Raw genomic sequence first — 20,036 nt, 5'->3', positions numbered from 1 at the left:
ACAAGACCACCCAAACCCCTGGGTAGTTCTGCATTCAGGACTCTGAACTCACAGTCTGTTCTTTACTTTGGGACTGACTCTGTTGTTGCAACCTTCTCTCCCCCTCCCCCTAAGGAAGAAATAAGATTTCATAATAAATGTCGTCAAACTTTTGCATCATTTCCATTTTGAGGAAACCAGATCCTGGATGGGAAGGACTTAAACAGTTCTTGTTTTTTCTTTTAAAAATATTTTAAAGAAGAAAAAGGAATTTTAAAGATAGTTAGAATTACTTAAAGGATATGAGTATTAGGAACAGGCCCAGATAAATACCTAAGAAATATCCTATTTTGTGTTTAGAGATTTCTGTGAAATAAGTGGGTGAAAGAAACTGAGGGGTTCAATGGCATATGTATTTCAATTTTTCTGTTTACCATTTATCTCCTCTCAAAATATATTTGAATGGTAAAAATAGAATTGCATTTCTTTCTGCTTCTTGTAACTATTACTTAGTGATTTAGTGATACAAAATGGAATCTAGGGACACAGACACTAATAATTAATGCATTAGTTAGCTGTGAAGTACACAGAACATGAGCAGAAGCAGTGAAGGCATCAACTTTCTCTTATGCATTAAGAATAGTTGCCCTAGAAGAATGTGACTGTGTTTGTGCCACTGAACAAGGTGTCTGCCCTGTTTAGAGTTAAAATGTGAAAGGTGGGCTTCTTCAAGAGTGTGTTTTCCTCAATTGCCTTAAGAAAATATACCCATAACACAGTTAATTACATTTGTATTAATTTTGTTTTTCAAAAACCCTGGCACATAGAAGAGGTACTAGAAATTCTTTAGGTATTTTGGAATACTAAGGAGCGCTTACTCCACTTGCCTCCTACCTTGTATTTTGAGTCTTCAACTTTTTTTTTTTTCCTTTCCTTTCCCAGATTGCAGCATCATATGGAAACGCTGTTTGCATTTTTGAACCACTTGGTATAAATTCTCATAAAAGAAATTGTGTAAGTGTGTATTTCATAATTTTCATTCTGTTTAGGCTCTTAGAAGAGGCAAAAGTCTGTCTGCCAGTTACTTTTATTATATTATGTCAGCACACAGCAGAATAATGGATAAACAGTTTCCACCATTCATAATACAACTGGATGGATAGACTCTTCCACTCAATGAACTTATTTGAAGAAGTTGTCAGAGAGTGGATAGACTCTTCCACTCAATGAACTTTGGACTGCACTTCTCCTAAGTTCCCAACATCTTGTTCTTGAGTCTCACACTAGAATGACAGGCTGGTATTTCTTATTTGAAGGAGTTGTCAGAGGTGCACTACAGAAATACAACACAGATTTGTTTAGTGCACCCAGACTTGTTTTAACAGCACAGCCATGGCCGAGCACTTGAGCACTGAGGATGTTCTCAAGCAGGTTTCACAATCTTTGTGGTATCTATACTGCCATCCCTTATGTTCCTGTAAATCTATGGTCACAGTAGTTCAAAGTAATCTACAGAAATATTTGTATGTGGGACAAGTCCAGATCTGGTTCACAGGGCACCCTGGAATGCACTTACATTTTACAAAACAATTCAAAAACATATTAAAACTAGATTTAGCAATCTACCACTTAATACTTTTTCAGCAGGCTTAGTAGCAATTTCATATAGAAAGAAATACCAATATCTTTATTTTTGCTGTTGATGTGAGAGTTAATCCTTGACTGTTTTTACACTGCAGCAGCTGAAGTGTCAGTGGCTGAAAACTGGGCAATTCTTCCTCAGTTCTATGACTTACAACCTGGCCTGGGATCCTCAAGGTAATGCATCATTTGTGAAGTGTTTGGTCAATGTTTTTAGTTAGAATGAATTGAACACAAAATATTTTAATGTAATAAAGTGAGAGCTTGAATATGCAGATTTTAAATTACCTCTTCTCAGGCAGTGTTGCATAAAATGTGAGGCTACAGTTAACATTTGTTAAGATGCTGTGCCAAGTGTTTGCATCTCTTATGTAAGATCTTAGTTTGGGAATCACAGTGCTAAGTTGTTAACTGACTTAAATTGTCACTAATAATCATTGAAATAAAATTTTAGCACAATTGAAGTCAACAATGTAGCTGACTATGAATCTTTATAAGATGTCTGTGTATTTATTTGAGATGTGAACAGCTATTAAGCATCTGCAACATTTATTAGTAAATTCAAATCTGTGATTCAAAGTTCTCCTTTAAATAATGCAAAAAGAGGAGCTAAAAAATTAATCTTGGTATTCTTTCTTAAAAGATATTATAAATTCAAAATGTTTTGATAAAACCAGCTGGGTGAGATGATGGAAATGGGGAATACCCATACTTAAAATGGACTAAAGTTTAGCTTTCAACTTGTTCTGGATAATTCACAACAAAATATGATGAGAGGCTTAATCTTGCAACATACCTTCATCATCCTGGTTCCATAGCTTTGGTACCATTCCCTTTCAGGTAACAGGTTATTGACAGCAACAGACTTCTTGCAATTGTGGGCCCCTCCATCTGATGACATTCTAGAGGAAGATGAAGATGATGATGGCAGCAGTCAGATCAAGGATGATAAAGTCCTCCCAGTTCTAAATGACTGGAAATGTGTCTGGCAGTGCAAGTGAGATAATTTTTGTTTTAAGACAAATTGCAATGCTACCACACCTGTATTTTAAAATGTGCTTTTAAATACCCTAAAATTCAAACAATATAACAATATAAGTAATTTTAAATAAAAAATCCTCACTCCTGTTGAATCAAACCTAGGCTTGCTGTACTAAAACCAATTTTTTGAGCTGTCTTTTCAGTAAAGTATAAAATTACTTTTGTGCTCCTGCTACTCAAAAAGTATGCTTAAAGAAACAATTATAAAATACTTAATCTAATTTTTACTTAATATTAAATTTAAGTAATGAACAGTAACACTGAATCAACTGCATACCTGTGGAATAATACTTTACCTTACTTAACTAGCTCTTGTGTTCTATAGGACTGCAACATCAGTACATTTGATGTCATGGTCTCCTGATGGTGAATATTTTGCAACAGCTGGGAAGGTAAGGACAGAAAAGAATAATTGAGTTTTTTGCAGTATTTTTCATTTGTTTGACAAAAGTAAGTAATATGAATAGTCCTGGACCATACATTCTATTGTAGTCTTAGCAAAGGTAAAATATGATCTCATGTAATGCTGTATTTTTTGTAATTCCATGGATTTTAGCAGCAAAAATTGGATTTATCTATGTACTCTTAATGAATACCTGAATGAATAACAGTGATACAGACTTGTATGTGTGTATGTATTATATATATCTATATATATATATATATTTGATTTTTTTTAGATGTAGTATACTTAGATGAATTTTCAGATATACATAAATTTTTTCTACTTCTGTTGAAAGTAATGAGATCGTTACAATAGAAGACATACACATTTAAACTGGTATAATATGCACATGTCTGGATAAATTAGAGGAGGTTTTTATTTAGTGAATTCTGGGTTCAGTTATCAATTCTATTTCAGTTTGCAATACTTTTTGTCAAATCACTATTCAAGCTAAGTTTTCAATTAATAATTCTCTTTAATGTCACCCTGTCATTTGAATGATTCCTTTTGGTTTACATGTCTCAATAGGTAAGCACTTTTTGGTTGCACCTACTGTTAGTTGAACAGTGAGATGAATTTTAGTTCTGAGCCAAGTTTTCATGAACAACACCAGAACAGCAGTTGCTTATTGTTTGTGATTTTCTTTTTGTTACATTTTTAATTATAGCTACCTAAACCCCTGGCTTTTTATTGCTTTACCTAGGATGACTGCCTCTTGAAGGTTTGGTATCCTATGACTGGTTGGAAGTCATCTCTCCTGCCCCAAGAGAATGAAGAAAAGAAAAAATGCTCAGAGGATGTGCAGTTTTCCTTTGTTTATTTGGCGCATCCCCGAGCAGTGACAGGATTTTCCTGGCGGAACATCAGCAAGTACATGCCCAGGTTTGAAAGCTGCCTTTTTTCAAAAAGCAAGCAAGCCTTTGATCAGATGTTTTTTTAACATTCTGCTTAATGTTTTGCCATCAAGTGCATGAGACTTCTCTTCTTGTACTTTAAAGAAAGAAAGCATACCAACATCTTCCCATTAACTTCCGTATCACCAGGTTTAATAACAATAGTCATGTTAACCTTCAGTTAGGGGAGAAGCAGAAATTTGGATAAAACAGTAACTACTAAATTCTTGTGCACTCCCCTAAATTCTGCTGTGTCTATGTAGCTGAGTTACTCAGGCAGTAATTTTGCTGTCTCTGCCATCAGGGGGTTGGTCTGTAATGTGTTACTCACGTCATGCCTCGATGGCATCTGCCGGCTGTGGGCAGAGACGCTGCTACCCGAAGATACTCTCCTGGGGGAGCAGATCTGTGAAACCACCACTTCCAGCATCAGCAGCACCATCTCTCAGTCTGGAAAGCAAAAGGACACTATACAACATGCACTAGAGGTACATATAAATACTCAATTAGTGAAATTTTTATTTCACAATTCTTAAAACTTTATATATTTGAAGATATAGAGCTCTAAGAATGTATATTATGTAATCTCTATATGCATAACAGAATAACCTGAATTATTCCATATCAGGTTTTGAAGTCTATTACTAGACACTGAAAAAGTCAGAAACTCCAACTCTGCATTCAAGCACCTTGTTTTTAAAACTCAGTTTACTTTTTCTATAGTTAACTAACAGAGAAGGAAGAGACAATGTCAGTGTGGAATAGTAGTGATGGTTTCATTCTGATTGGGTCTGAAAGTCTGCAATTATAAAGACAATGAAAAGAGTAAATAAACTCTTTTTAAATTTTAGTTACTTCATTAGATAATTTTGTTTCAGTGACAGTCTTAACGAGCCTATTAGGTTTAGAGTAAAAGAAAACCTGTCTGTGGAAGCAGCTGATCCTGGTGCTTAACAAGCACCTTTTTCCCATGAGAAAGTGCATACCAAAGATCATCTGCAGCCATAAATACCTGTGTGAGAATGTTTCATTTAACTGTGTGGGATGTGTGAGAGTGTCTGAGATAAAAAGAGCAAGAAACATCTGTTCTGCCCTTTAGTTGTGTGATTGATCAGTCTCCTAACCACTGCCTATGTAGTTGATCCCTCTTGTACACAGAAGAAACATGTAAATACTCAAGTGTGTTTAATAAAGACAATGCTGCTAGATGACAAAGTGGTGGTCTGTTATCCTCAACACTACGCTATCAATATAAAACCAAGGAAAGATAAGAAAACAAAAAACGCCCACCACTCATTTGTAGACTATTACAATCAGATGAAGGTTTCACTTCTTAAATATCATAGCCATCAAAAAATAGGGAACTTGGGACCAATTACACTTCAGGCTGTTAAATTAGTTGTGCTCTTTACATGCTCTCAGAAATTTTCATTCATACAAAAATAATTCATTATAAAATTCTATCACAAAAGTTACTGCTTTTAGATTGTTTTAATTTTGTTCATGAATGTTGTGCAAAATCCTGTATATTTTTGTGGGGTTGTTGAGTAGATATTAAAGGAACTTTTAGAAGACTGGTAGAAGAGCTTTACTTTTGGGTAGATCAGAGGTACATAAGTGTTACTAACCTGTGTTGAAATATATTTAAAATAATCCTTTTGAAATTAGCCTTCAATTCTTTGGTAGAAAGAAGCTATAGGCTTTATGTAAGTGTAACTTTTTATCTTACGGTCTTTTTGGTATTTATTAATTTATTTTTTTATAACTACAACAGACAATTCATCATTTGAAAAATATGAGAAAAGGACAAAGGAGGTCTTCAGTTCTTGTTACCCACACGGATGTACTGCCAGATCAGCAGGGCACTCACGAAGTTCAGCGTCACATTTCCCATCAAGCAAATGCACTTGGTCACTTCCACATAGCAGCAAGCATCAACCCTAATACAGGTGAAATACAGCCATTTATTAGACTGCAATGATGTATTTGCACAACATGGAAAAAATAAAGGAACCTGAGCTTTGCCTAATTAAATAGAGGGAAATGTAGGAATTCTCTTATTTGGCTTAGAGTTTTCTAAGACAAATGAATCTGAATTTATTCTGAATACCTTCAGCACCTTTATGTGCAAATTAAATTCATCTTTGCAGATCAGAAGGCAAAAGAAGCATAAATTTCCAGTCTGGTTGGTGTTTGATTCTTGGGTTTGGGGGGCCATGGTATATGATGAATAGAGTAATTGCATTCTACAGAATGTAGTGATTGAAAAAGAGCTGTATCAGAGTCTTTTGGTGGAAAACCAGCTGATTTTTATAGAATAATGCAGAATATTTTTAAAGAAGGAAAAGATTAAAGGGCAGTGACAAGCTTTACCTAAAATCCATACACAAAAGTCAACACTGCAACATATGAAACTGAGCAGTTAGAACCACTAAATATCATTTACCATTCACATAAGAATAAATTTTTATGTAAATTTCTGGACTTTAAAATATCTTTACTGTTTTCATTACAATTGGGTATAAAACCATGATCTTTACCTTTTTTAATCTCATGGGTACAAATTATGTTATACCTAAAATAAGTGGAATGTGTGTGTGTACATACATATATGAATAAAATGATGAGTGCTTAATATATAGCTTTATGTACTTTTGTATAGTTTAATACATGGATTTTTTTATTTCTTTCAAAATGTCCACAGATATTCCTTCAATGTTGGCTGGAACTGCTTTTAATATAGATGAAGGAAGTGGAGGCTTCGTTGTCCACTGGCTGAATAATAAAGAATTTCATTTTACATCCTCTATTGAAGTATTCATGCAGCATCTAAGACAAATTTCAGAACAACAACTAGAACAAGATTTTGATATTGAAGCTGAAGAGGAAGAAGAAACAGAAGAAAAAGAAAAAGGCTTACATACGAAGTTAGATCATGGTTAGTAATCTGGTTAGTTCTGATCAGCTAGTACTACTAGCAGATTAAAAAATACTGTGTTTTGAATGGAAACTGATCGGGAAACCTTTGCATAAAATGGCACATTTCTGTTGCAGATTTGTCTATAGACAGAGAATCAGAGACAGGGACTGGTACAGGCTCTTCAGAACACGAAGATGGAGAAAGAGAGGGAAGCCCCAAAGCATCTCTGCTAGCGGGCCCTCGCTTGCCTCTGCCGACAGTTTTGTTAGACCGGAAAATCGACTTGCTCCTAACGGAATGGAACAGGAATCCAGACATGCTTTTTACTATCCATCCTGTTGATGGTACATTCCTGGTGTGGCATGTGAAGTATTTAGATGAATACACTCCAGGCATCTTTCGACAAGTTCAGGTATGGTATATCTGAAATGGTTTTATTATTTTTGATGTTAACAAACATAGTGCTTTGCTTTAGAGCTGAACATCAGTATGAATTTCATTTTAAGCACTTCCTGTAAAATACCTAGCATTTATTTATTCAGGCTGAAGCTGACTTCATGTATTCTAATTTTTTTTTCTTTTTTTTTTTTTTTTTTTAGGTTTCATTTTCTTCTAGGATTCCTGTTGCATTTCCATCTGGAGATGCTAGCTCCCTTAGCAAAAATATTATGATGTATGCCTGTCCTGTCTTTGTAAAAGACAGCAGCAGTGCCGCACAGCAGAAAACAATGGACTTTCCAAATAGTACACTAGCAAATAAAGGACCAAGCTTTGCCCGGGACAGTGCAAATGTGAATATAATTTCTCCTGTGGTAATGATGATTTCTAAACATATAGATGGCTCTCTAAACCAGTGGGCAGTTACTTTTGCTGATAAATCAGCTTTCACTACTGTGCTAACTGTATCCCATAAGTTCAGGTACTGTGGACATCGCTTTCACCTCAATGATCTGGCCTGCCATTCTGTTTTACCATTGCTGCTGACATCTTCTCATCACAATGCTCTGTTAACTCCTGAGTCAGACACCTCCTGGGACTCCGACAGGATAAGCAGGATGATGGATCCTATTAAACATAAGAGAGGTTCTTCTAAGCAGCAACTTAAAAATGCAGCAACCCGTACATTCCATGACCCAAATGCAATCTATAGTGAGCTGATTCTGTGGCGAGTAGACCCCATAGGACCTTTATCCTACACTGGAGGAGTGTCTGAGCTGGCTCGAATTAACTCTCTTCACACCTCTGCTTTCTCTAATGTAGCCTGGCTTCCAACACTAATTCCCAGCTATTGCCTTGGTGAGTATACCTGGTGTGTTTCCATATAGAGTTAACACTGTGACTTGTAGAATGAATTTGTTAAAATAAATTACTGTTTTATTTGGAGTCTATTTGTATTAACTTTTCAAAAATTTCATTTTACTATGCAAATTAAGCATTTTTACTTTGTTTTTGGCTAAGCTACTGCAAATCACTTGCAGTGGTCTGAGTGTTTCTGCAGTCCCTGTGGATCAGCTGACACTCAGGAACTCCTTTGTGTGAGTAAGCACTCCTTGCTCTCACAGAGAACAAGATGCTGCCTTTCCCCAGTGCTTCAGGCAGTTTCCTTGAGTGCTCTCTGCATTGATGTGGTTTGCAAATGCAAGTGTGCTGATGGCTTAGGGTGCTGGCCACGTGCAGCTGCAGGGGCAGGGGCTTGAACAGAGCTAGTATTTGGACCACCTGAACATCAGAACTATAGGGGAAGATTGCCAGCCAAAATTGGCATAATGTAATTCCTTTAACATGCTGGCTAAAAACTGCTTAGGAGGTCCTGAAACAGTACTGAAGTTCTTCAGACCACCAGAAGCTTACAAAAGCCTGGTTGGAACCCAGGATGTTTATAAATAAATACATTAACTTTACAGAACTGCAAAGAGCACCTTTTCAGAGGTCAGACTGTACAACATCTGATGTGTGATGCCCTTGGCCAATTCTTCAGTTTTTGTGTTTTTAATTTTAGGGCTTTCCATTGCAATTAAAAAAATTACTTCTACAAATGTTACTCCATTCAGGCACCCAGATACTTATTTTCTAATTATCACAAAGATGTTGTTGTAGTAGTTGTCATCTTTATATACAGTACTAAAAGACATTTGTACTGTGGGTGTAACATTAAATTTTATACTAATGCAAAGTTATAAATACATAATATATTTGATTTAAAATAAAACAAATTCATTTTCTCTGCTTACATAGTAACATTCTGAGCTGTCTGTGTCCCACAAAGTGTTCTAAACACAAATAATGAGCTGCATTCTTGTAATTTATAGGAAAATGTATATTAGAGTGTCAAGCCTGTTGTATATACTATTGAGAAGCAAAAAAATACACTCTTACAATTTTTCATATTTTATTCAGAACTGTAGACAGATCTATTTCTCCCTCCACTTTTATATCTGCACTTTCAACTGCAGGGCAGAAGGGAATATTCATAGAGGTTAATTTTATGTAAAGAGCCTAGGGTCAATACACAAGGAAGAAAGCTATGGCTGAATAGTTTCCCCTAAGACTCCTACCCTGAATTGTCTGTTACAACCTTGGGAATCTGGAGTTGGCTCTTCCAAGCAATGCCTGGAGGTGGCAGTGAATCAAACAACACCAGAGTAAAGAATGGCAACGTTCCCTTAGGTGTGCTACAGACTGAGGCTTGTGTGAATATTGTTTGTAAATATACATGAGTTCAGCTTAGATTGTTGAACCTGCTTCAGGAGTTCTGGGTATATTTATGAACACAAAGAGAATTATTTCAAAGTTCAAATGATGTTGTTAATGCACACATTTGCTTAGGTTTTTTGCTTCAATGCTTGATGAAAATTATGTTTGAAGCATGTTCACATCCTGAGGATTGTAATAGACTGCCTGATGCCATTGACTGCCATTTTTTTCTTCATGATTTTTTTGTGTCTTCTATTAGGTACCTATTGCAACTCTGCTAGTGCTTGCTTTGTTGCATCAGATGGCAAAAACCTGAGGCTCTATCAAGCTGTTGTAGATGCACGAAAGCTTCTGGATGAATTATCTGACCCCGAATCATCTGTAAGTTCTACATAGCAATGGTTTGGTTTGAAACTGTTAAAATACAACTAATGTAACTCACCTTTTCTTCCTTCCAGTGGTTTGTCTTCCTTTAGTTCTGTGTGATTTTTGTGACATTCCATGTATAGATCTTATGCATTACATCTTGCATAGTTGCATGTTTTGCAGGCTGTCTTTCAGCATTAGCTGAAAAAATGCAGTTATTACTACTAAAAGTGTCTGCACTGCACCAAAATTTCCCATACAAGTTTCCCCAACCTGCGGCAGGTGGGAAAAGGAAAAATAGCATTTCTTACTTTGTCCTATCAGAAGAGGGGAGTCAAGAGCAAGTGGGAAGATGAAAACAGAAAAGGAAGGCTGAGGTGTATCCACCTGAGCTACATCTATATGTGAGGAAGGGCAGAGATGGTGGGATATAAGGAAATCAGCTAAGGGTCATATTAGCTTTCTTTTTCTCCAATAACTAATTCTTTCATTCTTTTTATCTTTCATTTCTTTGACTTTAGGAAAAGTAAAGGCTGACCTTGTACTGTTATTGTATAAGGAAACACATCTTTATTTTTTTCCATTCTTCTGTTATTTCATAAACCATTTTGCAAGACAGGGCCTGTCAGTATTCAGATCAGTCTGAAGAATCCGTTCTAGGAGCAGTGACTAGGAACATTCCTGCAAAAATCAATAGAGCTTTCAGCTTATATATAAGCTGTACTGAAGGTGTTTTCTACATGTTGTGACAAAACCTGAAGCTTGAAAAAGAAGTGAAAGGGTATATTGTTTCTCATTGCACAGACACATTATGTGGTGTTATGCAAGGATAAATCTTTAAATTAGCAATATTTAGCTTCCATAAAAACTGGTGTTTCATCCCTATGAAGAGCTACTGACTCACAACAGTGCACATGCTACATTATTCATGAGTGTCGAAGTGACAACTGCAAGAACTCTGTTATGCTTTGTGCCAACAAGAAAAAATTGAAGTATCAGTTTATCATAAGCAACTGCAATTCTCTTCTGTCCAAAGGAAAAATATACTAATTCTACTCATTTTTCTCTGTTTCAGAAACTTATTGGGGAGGTGTTTAATATTGTGAGCCAACAATCTACTGCTCGACCAGGATGTATCATTGAGCTTGATGCAATAACTAACAAAGTAAATGAATGGTTGACTCTTTAGGGGTATCACATAAGGGTGTCTAATAAATTTGTTTGTTAATTAGCCTAATCTGTTGAAAAGAGACTACAGTTCTCTATGGTGACAATGACTGCCTTGAATTTTTTTGAATATTTAGATGCCTTGAGCGTTTTACTAAGCGAACTTTTTGTTACCAGCTAAGAGCTCAAAGTTAATTTTTAGAGTAAAACTATATTTTCTAAGCATAATTATTGAAGAAAACAAAACTTTACTAAAGAATGGTTTCCGTGGTATCATAATTTAAAGGAAATAATTACAATCCCCTCAAACCCAAACAAACAGAAATAGCTTCTACAAGCTCAAACCTAAAAACTAGATCTAACTATCCAAAATGTAAGAATGCTATCCAGGTATGACTTCAAGCTTTTTGTGTTTGTATTGTAAAATAAATGTATAAATTATCAAAGCTATACTTATCAATCAGTGAGCAGGTAGGATAATTGAACCTTCTTCTTACTCAGTTATTTTGATTATATATATGATATATGCTCCAGTGCTGGTTTCTTTTAGCAGCTTGTAAAAACAGTGAGCTTTACCAATTTTAATTAGAAAACTGTGGAGTTTTGTCATTTGTAAATAAGTATTTCTCTACTGTCAATAGATTTCCGTGTCTTTTATATATCAATGACATATAATCTTCAAATTTAAGTTCAGATTTACAAAACATTTTCCTATAATTTGTATAAATGAGTACAAGGAATACCATCTTGTTTCTCTGGAAAAAAAAAAAAAAAAAAAAAAAGGTGTTTTGCAGCATAACTTTGCCATCACTGTATTTTGGGGATGTATTTTTCCTTACCAGCAGGGAAGGGTTTCACCATGACCAGCCTTCTCTGTAGAGGGGTAGAGTTACTGCAAAGAAATATGTTGTTGTCAGAAAAGATAGATGTTAAGATATCTGAGAGAAGGAAAATCTGCAATTTGTTCCCTTTTACAGATTTCCCAAGCAATTTGCTGCAGACATGTCCTCCCACTGAAGTGGGATAAAAGTCTGAGGCTTTTTGCCACTGTTATTTATTCAACACCAAAGAAATAAAAATGAATCAGATACTAATTCATCTGTCAATAACTGCAGCAGAAGTGTTATTACAGAATTTGTCTGTCCTGGCAGACCTCAGTGAAATTATTTCAATATACAAATGATGAGTTCTAGAACATGCTGTTCATAATATGCAAGGAAAATATGTGGGTTTTCTGATGATAATTTTAAACTTTATAAAAGAAAGTTTTCCTTATTGGTAGCTAGATTGCACAGGGGAAATAATTAATTGCATTAATACTAAATTTTGCTGTACTGTTCTGGAAGCATAACAATTGCTCAATGTTTCAGTGTGGCTCAAACACACAACTGCTTCATGTCTTCCAAGAAGACTTCATTTTGGGATACAAACCACATAAGGAGGATGCAGAAGGGAAGGAAACTGAGATATTTTTCCAGCCATCACAAGGTATAGCATAAACTATTACTAATATGAATTTAAATGGTACCAAAAATGTTTTTCAGGAATACAAAAAAAATCTGGCTCGCATGTGGTAATTTACTTTTAAATGATAATTTGTAAAATTTATTGAAATGGCTGCTATGTATTGATCATATGAATTGTTGCTAAATGGTGTTAAACAAAGATTTTCTAAGTGCTTAGAGTGAAACAGCTTATATGACAAAGTGCATTTTTCAAAGTATTTATGGTGTATATAAAATGTGAACAGAACAGAAGCACATTTTCTGCATCAATAGGTAGTTGCAGGTGATGATGTCAATAGATCTGGATTTCAAGTTAACACAATGGAAAGTCACTGGAAAGTTTGGTAGGAGACTTCAAACTTCAAAAGAAAAAGGAAGACAGGTAGAAGAGTCTTTATAGTCTGGCAAAATAGTTCAAACTAAATGGAAAGGCAAATACCTAATAAAATAGATTTGCCATTAATACTCAGATTGTCTGTAAGTCAGTATCTATTTTGTAATTCTTCTCTCATCATGAGTAATCAAAATGCCAATTAAAGCATGCTACTAATGATACTGTTTCAATATTTTGTTTTATAATCTAACCATTTATTTCAAAGATGAAAACAGGGTTTTTATTGTCAGTAGTTTTTAGAGAATCTTTTGCTACAGAAAAATATTTAGGTTAAATATAAATTTTGTGACCCTATAACAATATATATGTTTATATATTTTATGTATGATATGTAAATTACAGGGTATCGTCCACCACCTTTCTCAGAGAAGTTCTACCTGGTAGTAATTGAAAAAGATAGTAGTGGCTGTTCTGTTCTTCAAATGTGGCATCTTCATCTCAAATCTGTGCAAGCCTGTTTAGGTGAGTGAGTGATTGTAATTGTCTTAGACATTTCTGTGATATTACTTAAGATAAACTTGGGTGGTTTATTATAAAACAAATTGTATCACCTTCGCCCAGCAGAAGCCTAAAAATCAAGAATCTTCAGAATAATATATCGATGTAATAGAAGCAGTAAAGTTCCTTACAAATATTGATTGCATTTTATACTATTAAAATGTGTTGATGGGATGAGTAATGTACTTAAGCAGTGGCTTCTTTATTTCAAACTATCGATATTTCAGAATGTTATGGATGTCTTAAATGAATAGTCACAGCATGCAATAAAATTGACAGAGCATGCACACATCGTATAATTATTTTGTGTGCAACTTGAGCTCTTGTAGAAACAAATAAATTTGATTATCTGGTATTCATGCTTTGTTCTTACAAACAATTGTTTAACACTGCTGGCATTTTTTTATATAGCAAAGCCAACTGAAGCATCTTCAGCAGATAATAAGCTTAGTGTACCTGAGCAGAAGACTGTGGATTCTTCTCCAGATGTATCACCTGGCATAAGTCCCATACCACGATCTTCATCAATTGCTAACCTTCAGACTGCCAGTAAACTCATTCTGAGCTCCAGACTTGTGTATAGCCAACCCCTGGATCTTCCTGTTGGTGTGGAAGTAGTAAGAGCAACTCCTTCAGCAGGTAACTTTAACAGTTTTTTCTATACAGTTGGTCCACTATTTATCTCCTAGTTTATAGAATTGTATCTCCCCAGCCTATAAGATTCTGATTTACTGATACAGAAAACACAAAGGACTGAAAAGGTGCTTTCAAATCATCATGCCCATGACATGTTACTCTTCTGTAAACATATCAAGTCCCCACAGGAACACTGTTCCTGAAAGTTACTGTTCTAATAGTTGTAAGTGTAACTTTTAGTCTTAATCTATTAATGAACAATTTATATCCAGTTGCTCAGTTACCAGCATTCCTGTGTTTGATATATAGTGGGTTTTCTACCTGAAGCACTTACACCTTCTTGTGTTTGTCTTTGTATTCCTCTCATTGTTCTAAGAGCCCTTCTCTGAACTAGTTCAGTTCCAGTTTGTCTTCTTTCAATAATGACCAGAAATGCAGATGATAGGTAATGTTCAAGCTGCAAGACTGTTACTGATATTATTTGCCCTTTCCAAATCGAAATTTAAAAAATAACACCAGGTTGTAAAGTTCTCTAGCAGTAGGTAGACAGTCTTATTTCTGCCTTAATCATAAAGGCATTTTACAGTCTATTGCTAAATGTAAATATGTTTGTTCTGACTTCAGGTCACTTGAGTTCCTCATCAATATACCCTGTCTGCCTCGCACCTTATTTGATAGTAACGTCCTGTTCGGACAACAGAGTGCGGTTCTGGAGATGCACTGTAGAGACTGACCTGAACAGCAAAACTGAGGAGAAGGAGACATACCACTGGAGAAAATGGCCTTTAATGAACGATGAAGGGGAAGACAACAGCAGTACAGTGAGCATAGTAGGAAGGCCGGTTGCTGTTAGCTGTTCTTACACAGGACGTCTTGCAGTAGCATACAAACAACCCATACAGCATAATGGGTTTGTTTCCAAAGAATTTTCCATGCATGTTTGTATACTTGAATGTGAGTCTACTGGAGGATCAGAGTGGGTTTTGGAACAGACAATTCATCTGGATGATTTAGTTAAGGTTGGAAGTGTACTTGACTCAAGGGTCAGCGTGGATAGTAATTTATTTGTTTACAGTAAGTCAGATGCTTTTTTGAATAAAGACAAATACCTGGTGCCCAGTATCAAGCATTTGGTGCATTTGGACTGGGTTTCAAAAGAAGATGGTTCACATATACTGACAGTTGGAGTGGGTGCCAACATCTTCATGTATGGAAGGCTTTCAGGGATTGTAACAGATCAAACCAGCAGCAAAGAGGGAGTAGCTGTCATCACCCTGCCACTAGGAGGGAGCATAAAACAAGGTGTGAAGTCAAAGTGGGTGTTGCTGAGGTCCATTGATTTGGTTTCATCCGTGGATGGCACTCCTTCCCTGCCTGTGTCTCTGTCCTGGGTGAGAGATGGAATACTGGTGGTGGGAATGGACTGTGAAATGCACGTTTATGCCCAGTGGAAACACGCAGTCAAGTTTGGTAATGGAGAAAGCGATGCTTTTCCTTCTGAAGACTCAACAACACAAGATCCATTCAAAACAAGCGCAGTAGTGAAGAAGACCAGTGTAATTGATGGGGCAGGTATTGTGGATGATGTTTTTGGCACTCCAACTGTAATTCAGGATGGGGGCCTCTTTGAAGCTGCTCATGTTCTTTCACCTACTCTACCCCAGTATCATCCAACCCAGTTATTAGAACTGATGGACCTGGGTAAAGTTCGCAGAGCCAAAGCCATTCTGTCGCATTTAGTGAAATGCATTGCAGGAGAAGTTGCAATAGTCAAAGACACAGAGGCTGGAGAAGGGACTGGTCCGAAACGCCATCTTTCTCGCACCATCAGTGTGAGTGGCAGTACTGCCAAGGATACCATTACTGCTGGGAAAGATGGTACCCGAGACTACACAGAGATAGACTCAATTCCCCCGCTGCCGCTGTATGCACTGCTTGCTGCTGATCAGGATGCCACCTATGTTGCCGAAGAAACTTCTAAAATACCTCAGGGCTCTGAAGACCATGCAAAGAGAAAAACAGAGGATCAGTACTCGGATCTGTTCCAGTATCAACCTGTTACAACGGAAGACTTTATAGATTTTGAGCCTGAAAAGAGGGAGAGTAAATCCAAAGTTATTAATCTGTCACAGTATGGGCCAACTTACTTTGGCCGAGAGCATGCCAGTGTCCTTTCAAGCCACCTGATGCACTCAAGTTTGCCAGGCCTCACTCGACTGGAGCAGATGTTCCTTGTAGCTTTGGCAGACACTGTGGCCATGACAAGCACTGAACTAGATGAGAACAGAGATAAGAATTACTCAGGTTAGTAACTGACATATTATTAAATTGACATTCTTGTTCTTCTCAGCAAAGGTAAACTTAGTCCTTGGGTATTTTGGGATAACAAAGCTGAAAGCTAGCATCACTTATTCAGGTTAGATACAGCAGGAAAGAAAAACAGATGTAAGTAAGAACTTGAAGTTCATACATAATAAATACCTTGTAGTTCAGTTTGTCAGCAGCCTTAGAAACATACATTCCTCACACACTGTTATGATAGCTTGTATCTCTGCCTACTGTATGTTTCAGCTGCATGTTTAAAAGTGTTTTCTGTGGCACAGGAAGAGATACCTTAGATGAATGTGGCCTTCGGTACCTGCTGGCCATGCGCTTGCACACCTGCCTGCTGACATCCCTGCCTCCCCTGTACCGTGTCCAGCTGCTCCACCAAGGTAACCCTCACAGCATCTGCTTGCCTTGATTTATAATGTCATATTCTATTATGTGCATATTAATTTTCTCTGTCATTAAGGCCATTATCTTGCAAAGGCTTGGTGTAGGCTTCCCTACATACACTATAAATAGCAAAAAAAGTACAGCTCTAGAGTAGAATATTCTGGCCTATCCAGTTTGAGGCATAAATGAATTGCCCAACACAGATTGTATATGTAATTCATTGTTTCTGCTAGAAGAACTAAGAAATTTCCTTACATGAGCATGGTTTTATCTTAAAGACTATTCTATTATTTTCATCACAACAGGTGTTTTTTTGCTCAATCTGAGCAAATGTTGTGAAATAACACAAGTTATTTCACAATAAAAGCAAAAAAGTTACCACCTAAAGAGCAGAGAGAAGGGTTTCTGGCCCAAAATGGGTCTGCTTCTGTGATAACAGAGTATTTTTCCTTTGGTCCCTCAACATACAATTCTTGCATAGTTATGAATAGGGTACTGGAAAATGATGAAAGAAGTACAGAGGAGAGGACATCCCCAGCAAGCAAAAAGATACTTCAGCTGTTCATTTAATAGCTCTACTTCCTTTTGGGGGAATCAGTGTCTCTCAGGTGTACCCAGCTCTTGGGTTGGAGACCCCACTTTCCATCCCTGAAATATTCTACTTGCTTATTAGCAACTCTTAGATTTCTGAATTGTATTGGTTTATGTTATTGTTTAGGCCTGTCAACTTGCCATTTTGCATGGGCTTTCCATTCTGAGGCTGAGGAGGAGTTGATCAATATGATTCCTGCTATCCAGAAGGGAGACCCACAGTGGTCTGAGCTGAGAGCTATGGGCATTGGTTGGTGGGTCAGGAATATCAACACTCTCCGAAGGTGCATTGAGAAGGTACTTTTTACTGGTTACAGATTCTAGCTCCATGCTGTTAGATGTGTCTACTGTACTAAATTTCCAAGACGTCTAATGTAAAAATACATCTTTAAATATTACAGTTTATTCAAAGAATCCAGGAGCAAAACAATTCTCCTAGTACTCCAAATCCAATTACATGAGAGTCCTATACAAAACCCAGACTGTGTTCATTCAAGAAATACTGTTATTAGCTTAAGTATTTCTAAGTAATGGATTGCCAGAGGAATTTCACCTAATAGTATGAGTTACTGTAACAATTTAAAAGAAAATATTTTTATTTGCACATTGCTAATGTCCCACTGAGCTCGAGAGGTTGCTATCTGCAATAGTGCTGTATTTCTGATTCTTAAAAACATTTGCAGTGTAGAGCTCTGTTACATAGGAATAAAATATTCTTACAGAAATTACCTTGTTGCTTTGTAGAGATAACACAGTTTACCTGACCATCCTCTGTGACAAAGAACACAGGTTATTTAGCTAAAAGCAACTTTTATATTTTCATCAATAATAGCAGGCTTTGTTCACTGCAGGTTGCAAAAGCTTCATTCCAGAGGAACAACGATGCCTTAGATGCTGCACTTTTTTACCTTGCTATGAAGAAAAAGGCAGTGGTGTGGGGTCTGTTTAGGTGAGTTCTGCTGACTTGAAGTTTGATTAAATCTTAATTGAACCAGGAATGCAAAGCAGAACTCATTCAAGAGTAGAGTTAATTTCAAGTAATGTTGTTCAAGTGATAGTATGCTGAGGTACATAATAAATAGCTCTATACATTGCATTTCTTTATACAGGTCCCAGCATGATGAAAAGATGACTGCCTTTTTCAGCCACAACTTCAATGAAGACCGATGGCGTAAAGCTGCTTTAAAAAATGCTTTTGCTTTGTTGGGAAAACAACGTTTTGAGCAGTCAGCTGCATTTTTCTTGCTAGCAGGTTCACTAAAAGATGCTATAGAGGTATCTGCTTTTGAGAAATTAAGTTTCAGTTTCTAATTTGACCTATGTTACTGCATCCTTACAAGCTGTCCTCTGATAAAGTTTTCACAATTTGTGGCAGCAGAAATGGAATGGTATGTCCACACAGGACCTCCTTTTGCCCTGCAGACATACCATTTACCTCCACAGTACTGTGAAAAGCAACTGGGAAACTGCTTTGAAGTCCAGAATAATTGTTCAGATACCATTCCTCAGTGGAAGTACTCTTGTGAGTACTTGGAACTGTGACCCTTCTGGCAAAATTTTGTTTGAACAGCGCAATTAAGTTGTAGCACTCTGTTCAGCCTTGAGCCATTCTGCATGACCTCTTGGTACAATATTAAGTAAAAAAAAAAATAAAAAGTCAGGAGTTCTCTTGTGAAGCAGTTCTGGAATCCCTTTTTAGTGGAGCTATGATGCTGCTTGCCACAAGGGAGGTTGGAGCTGTGAGAAGGATCATAAGCTAAGCAGTATCTCTCAGGAGAGGATGGGATTTAGAGAACCTTTAGAATATCTGCCTATTTATTTTCAGTATGTTTGTCTTCACTTGAGAATGTATTTTCCTCTACATGAGATGGTGTGAAAAATATCTTATCAGTGACATAATAACATGAAAGTTGGAGGGTGCAATTATTCTACTAGATGGAAAAAAAATAGACATCCTTATCTTCTGCCATATTATTTTTTTAATGCTATGTACTTCTATGCATGTTAAAATCCCTAAAATAGAGAAAAGTATACCTCTTTCCAAACAGCAGAAAATGTTACTTGGATATTTATCACTTACCACATTTTTGACCTGAAGATTAATTTATACTTCAAAGAACAGATAAGAGGAGAAAAAAAATATCTGTTCTGTAAACATATATTGCTATTCACTTTATTTTATAGAACTCCCCTTATAAAACAACCTTTTCCCCACTCCTTATCATAGGTGTGCCTTGAGAAAATGGAAGACATCCAGTTGGCCATGGTCATTGCTCGTTTGTATGAATCAGAGTTTGAAACCTCTGTCACATACACCTCCATTCTCTATGAAAAGATTTTGGGTTGCCAGAAGGATGGAACTGGATTCAGCTGTACTAAGTTGCATTCTGATCCGTTTCTGAGAAGCATTGCGTACTGGATAATGAAAGATTACACACGAGCACTGGATACATTATTGGAACAAACACCCAAAGATGATGATGAAAACCCAGGTAAGGGAAAAAATATTAATCTGATAGGGCAAACTTATTAAGAAAAAGAAGAGAGG

At 36.5% G+C, this 20,036-nt stretch overlaps 1 protein-coding gene across 1 annotated transcript in view; it reads left to right on the top strand.

Moving 5' to 3' along the window:
• The window catches only part of DMXL2 (Dmx like 2), a 48,394-nt gene that overhangs the window by 9,108 nt on the left and 19,250 nt on the right, over window positions 1-20,036 (top strand). Inside the window, exons 3-23 of the mRNA XM_041418537.1 lie at window positions 922-993; window positions 1,719-1,797; window positions 2,461-2,617; window positions 2,987-3,053; window positions 3,810-3,988; window positions 4,304-4,487; window positions 5,774-5,948; window positions 6,704-6,937; window positions 7,054-7,331; window positions 7,519-8,215; window positions 9,873-9,994; window positions 11,055-11,144; window positions 12,517-12,634; window positions 13,388-13,507; window positions 13,955-14,182; window positions 14,804-16,483; window positions 16,783-16,893; window positions 17,616-17,785; window positions 18,340-18,437; window positions 18,598-18,763; window positions 19,716-19,980. Of these exons, the coding sequence (XP_041274471.1) occupies window positions 922-993; window positions 1,719-1,797; window positions 2,461-2,617; window positions 2,987-3,053; window positions 3,810-3,988; window positions 4,304-4,487; window positions 5,774-5,948; window positions 6,704-6,937; window positions 7,054-7,331; window positions 7,519-8,215; window positions 9,873-9,994; window positions 11,055-11,144; window positions 12,517-12,634; window positions 13,388-13,507; window positions 13,955-14,182; window positions 14,804-16,483; window positions 16,783-16,893; window positions 17,616-17,785; window positions 18,340-18,437; window positions 18,598-18,763; window positions 19,716-19,980 (5,290 nt within the window). The remainder of the gene's footprint in view (window positions 1-921; window positions 994-1,718; window positions 1,798-2,460; window positions 2,618-2,986; window positions 3,054-3,809; window positions 3,989-4,303; window positions 4,488-5,773; window positions 5,949-6,703; window positions 6,938-7,053; window positions 7,332-7,518; window positions 8,216-9,872; window positions 9,995-11,054; window positions 11,145-12,516; window positions 12,635-13,387; window positions 13,508-13,954; window positions 14,183-14,803; window positions 16,484-16,782; window positions 16,894-17,615; window positions 17,786-18,339; window positions 18,438-18,597; window positions 18,764-19,715; window positions 19,981-20,036) is intronic.

Source organism: Onychostruthus taczanowskii, unplaced genomic scaffold, assembly GCF_017590055.1.
Source record: "Onychostruthus taczanowskii isolate IOZ18803 unplaced genomic scaffold, ASM1759005v1 scaffold6, whole genome shotgun sequence".
Classification (NCBI taxonomy): Eukaryota; Metazoa; Chordata; class Aves; order Passeriformes; family Passeridae; genus Onychostruthus; species Onychostruthus taczanowskii.
Note: the sequence above shows the minus strand (reverse complement) of the source record. Positions and strands in the feature narration are given on the sequence as shown.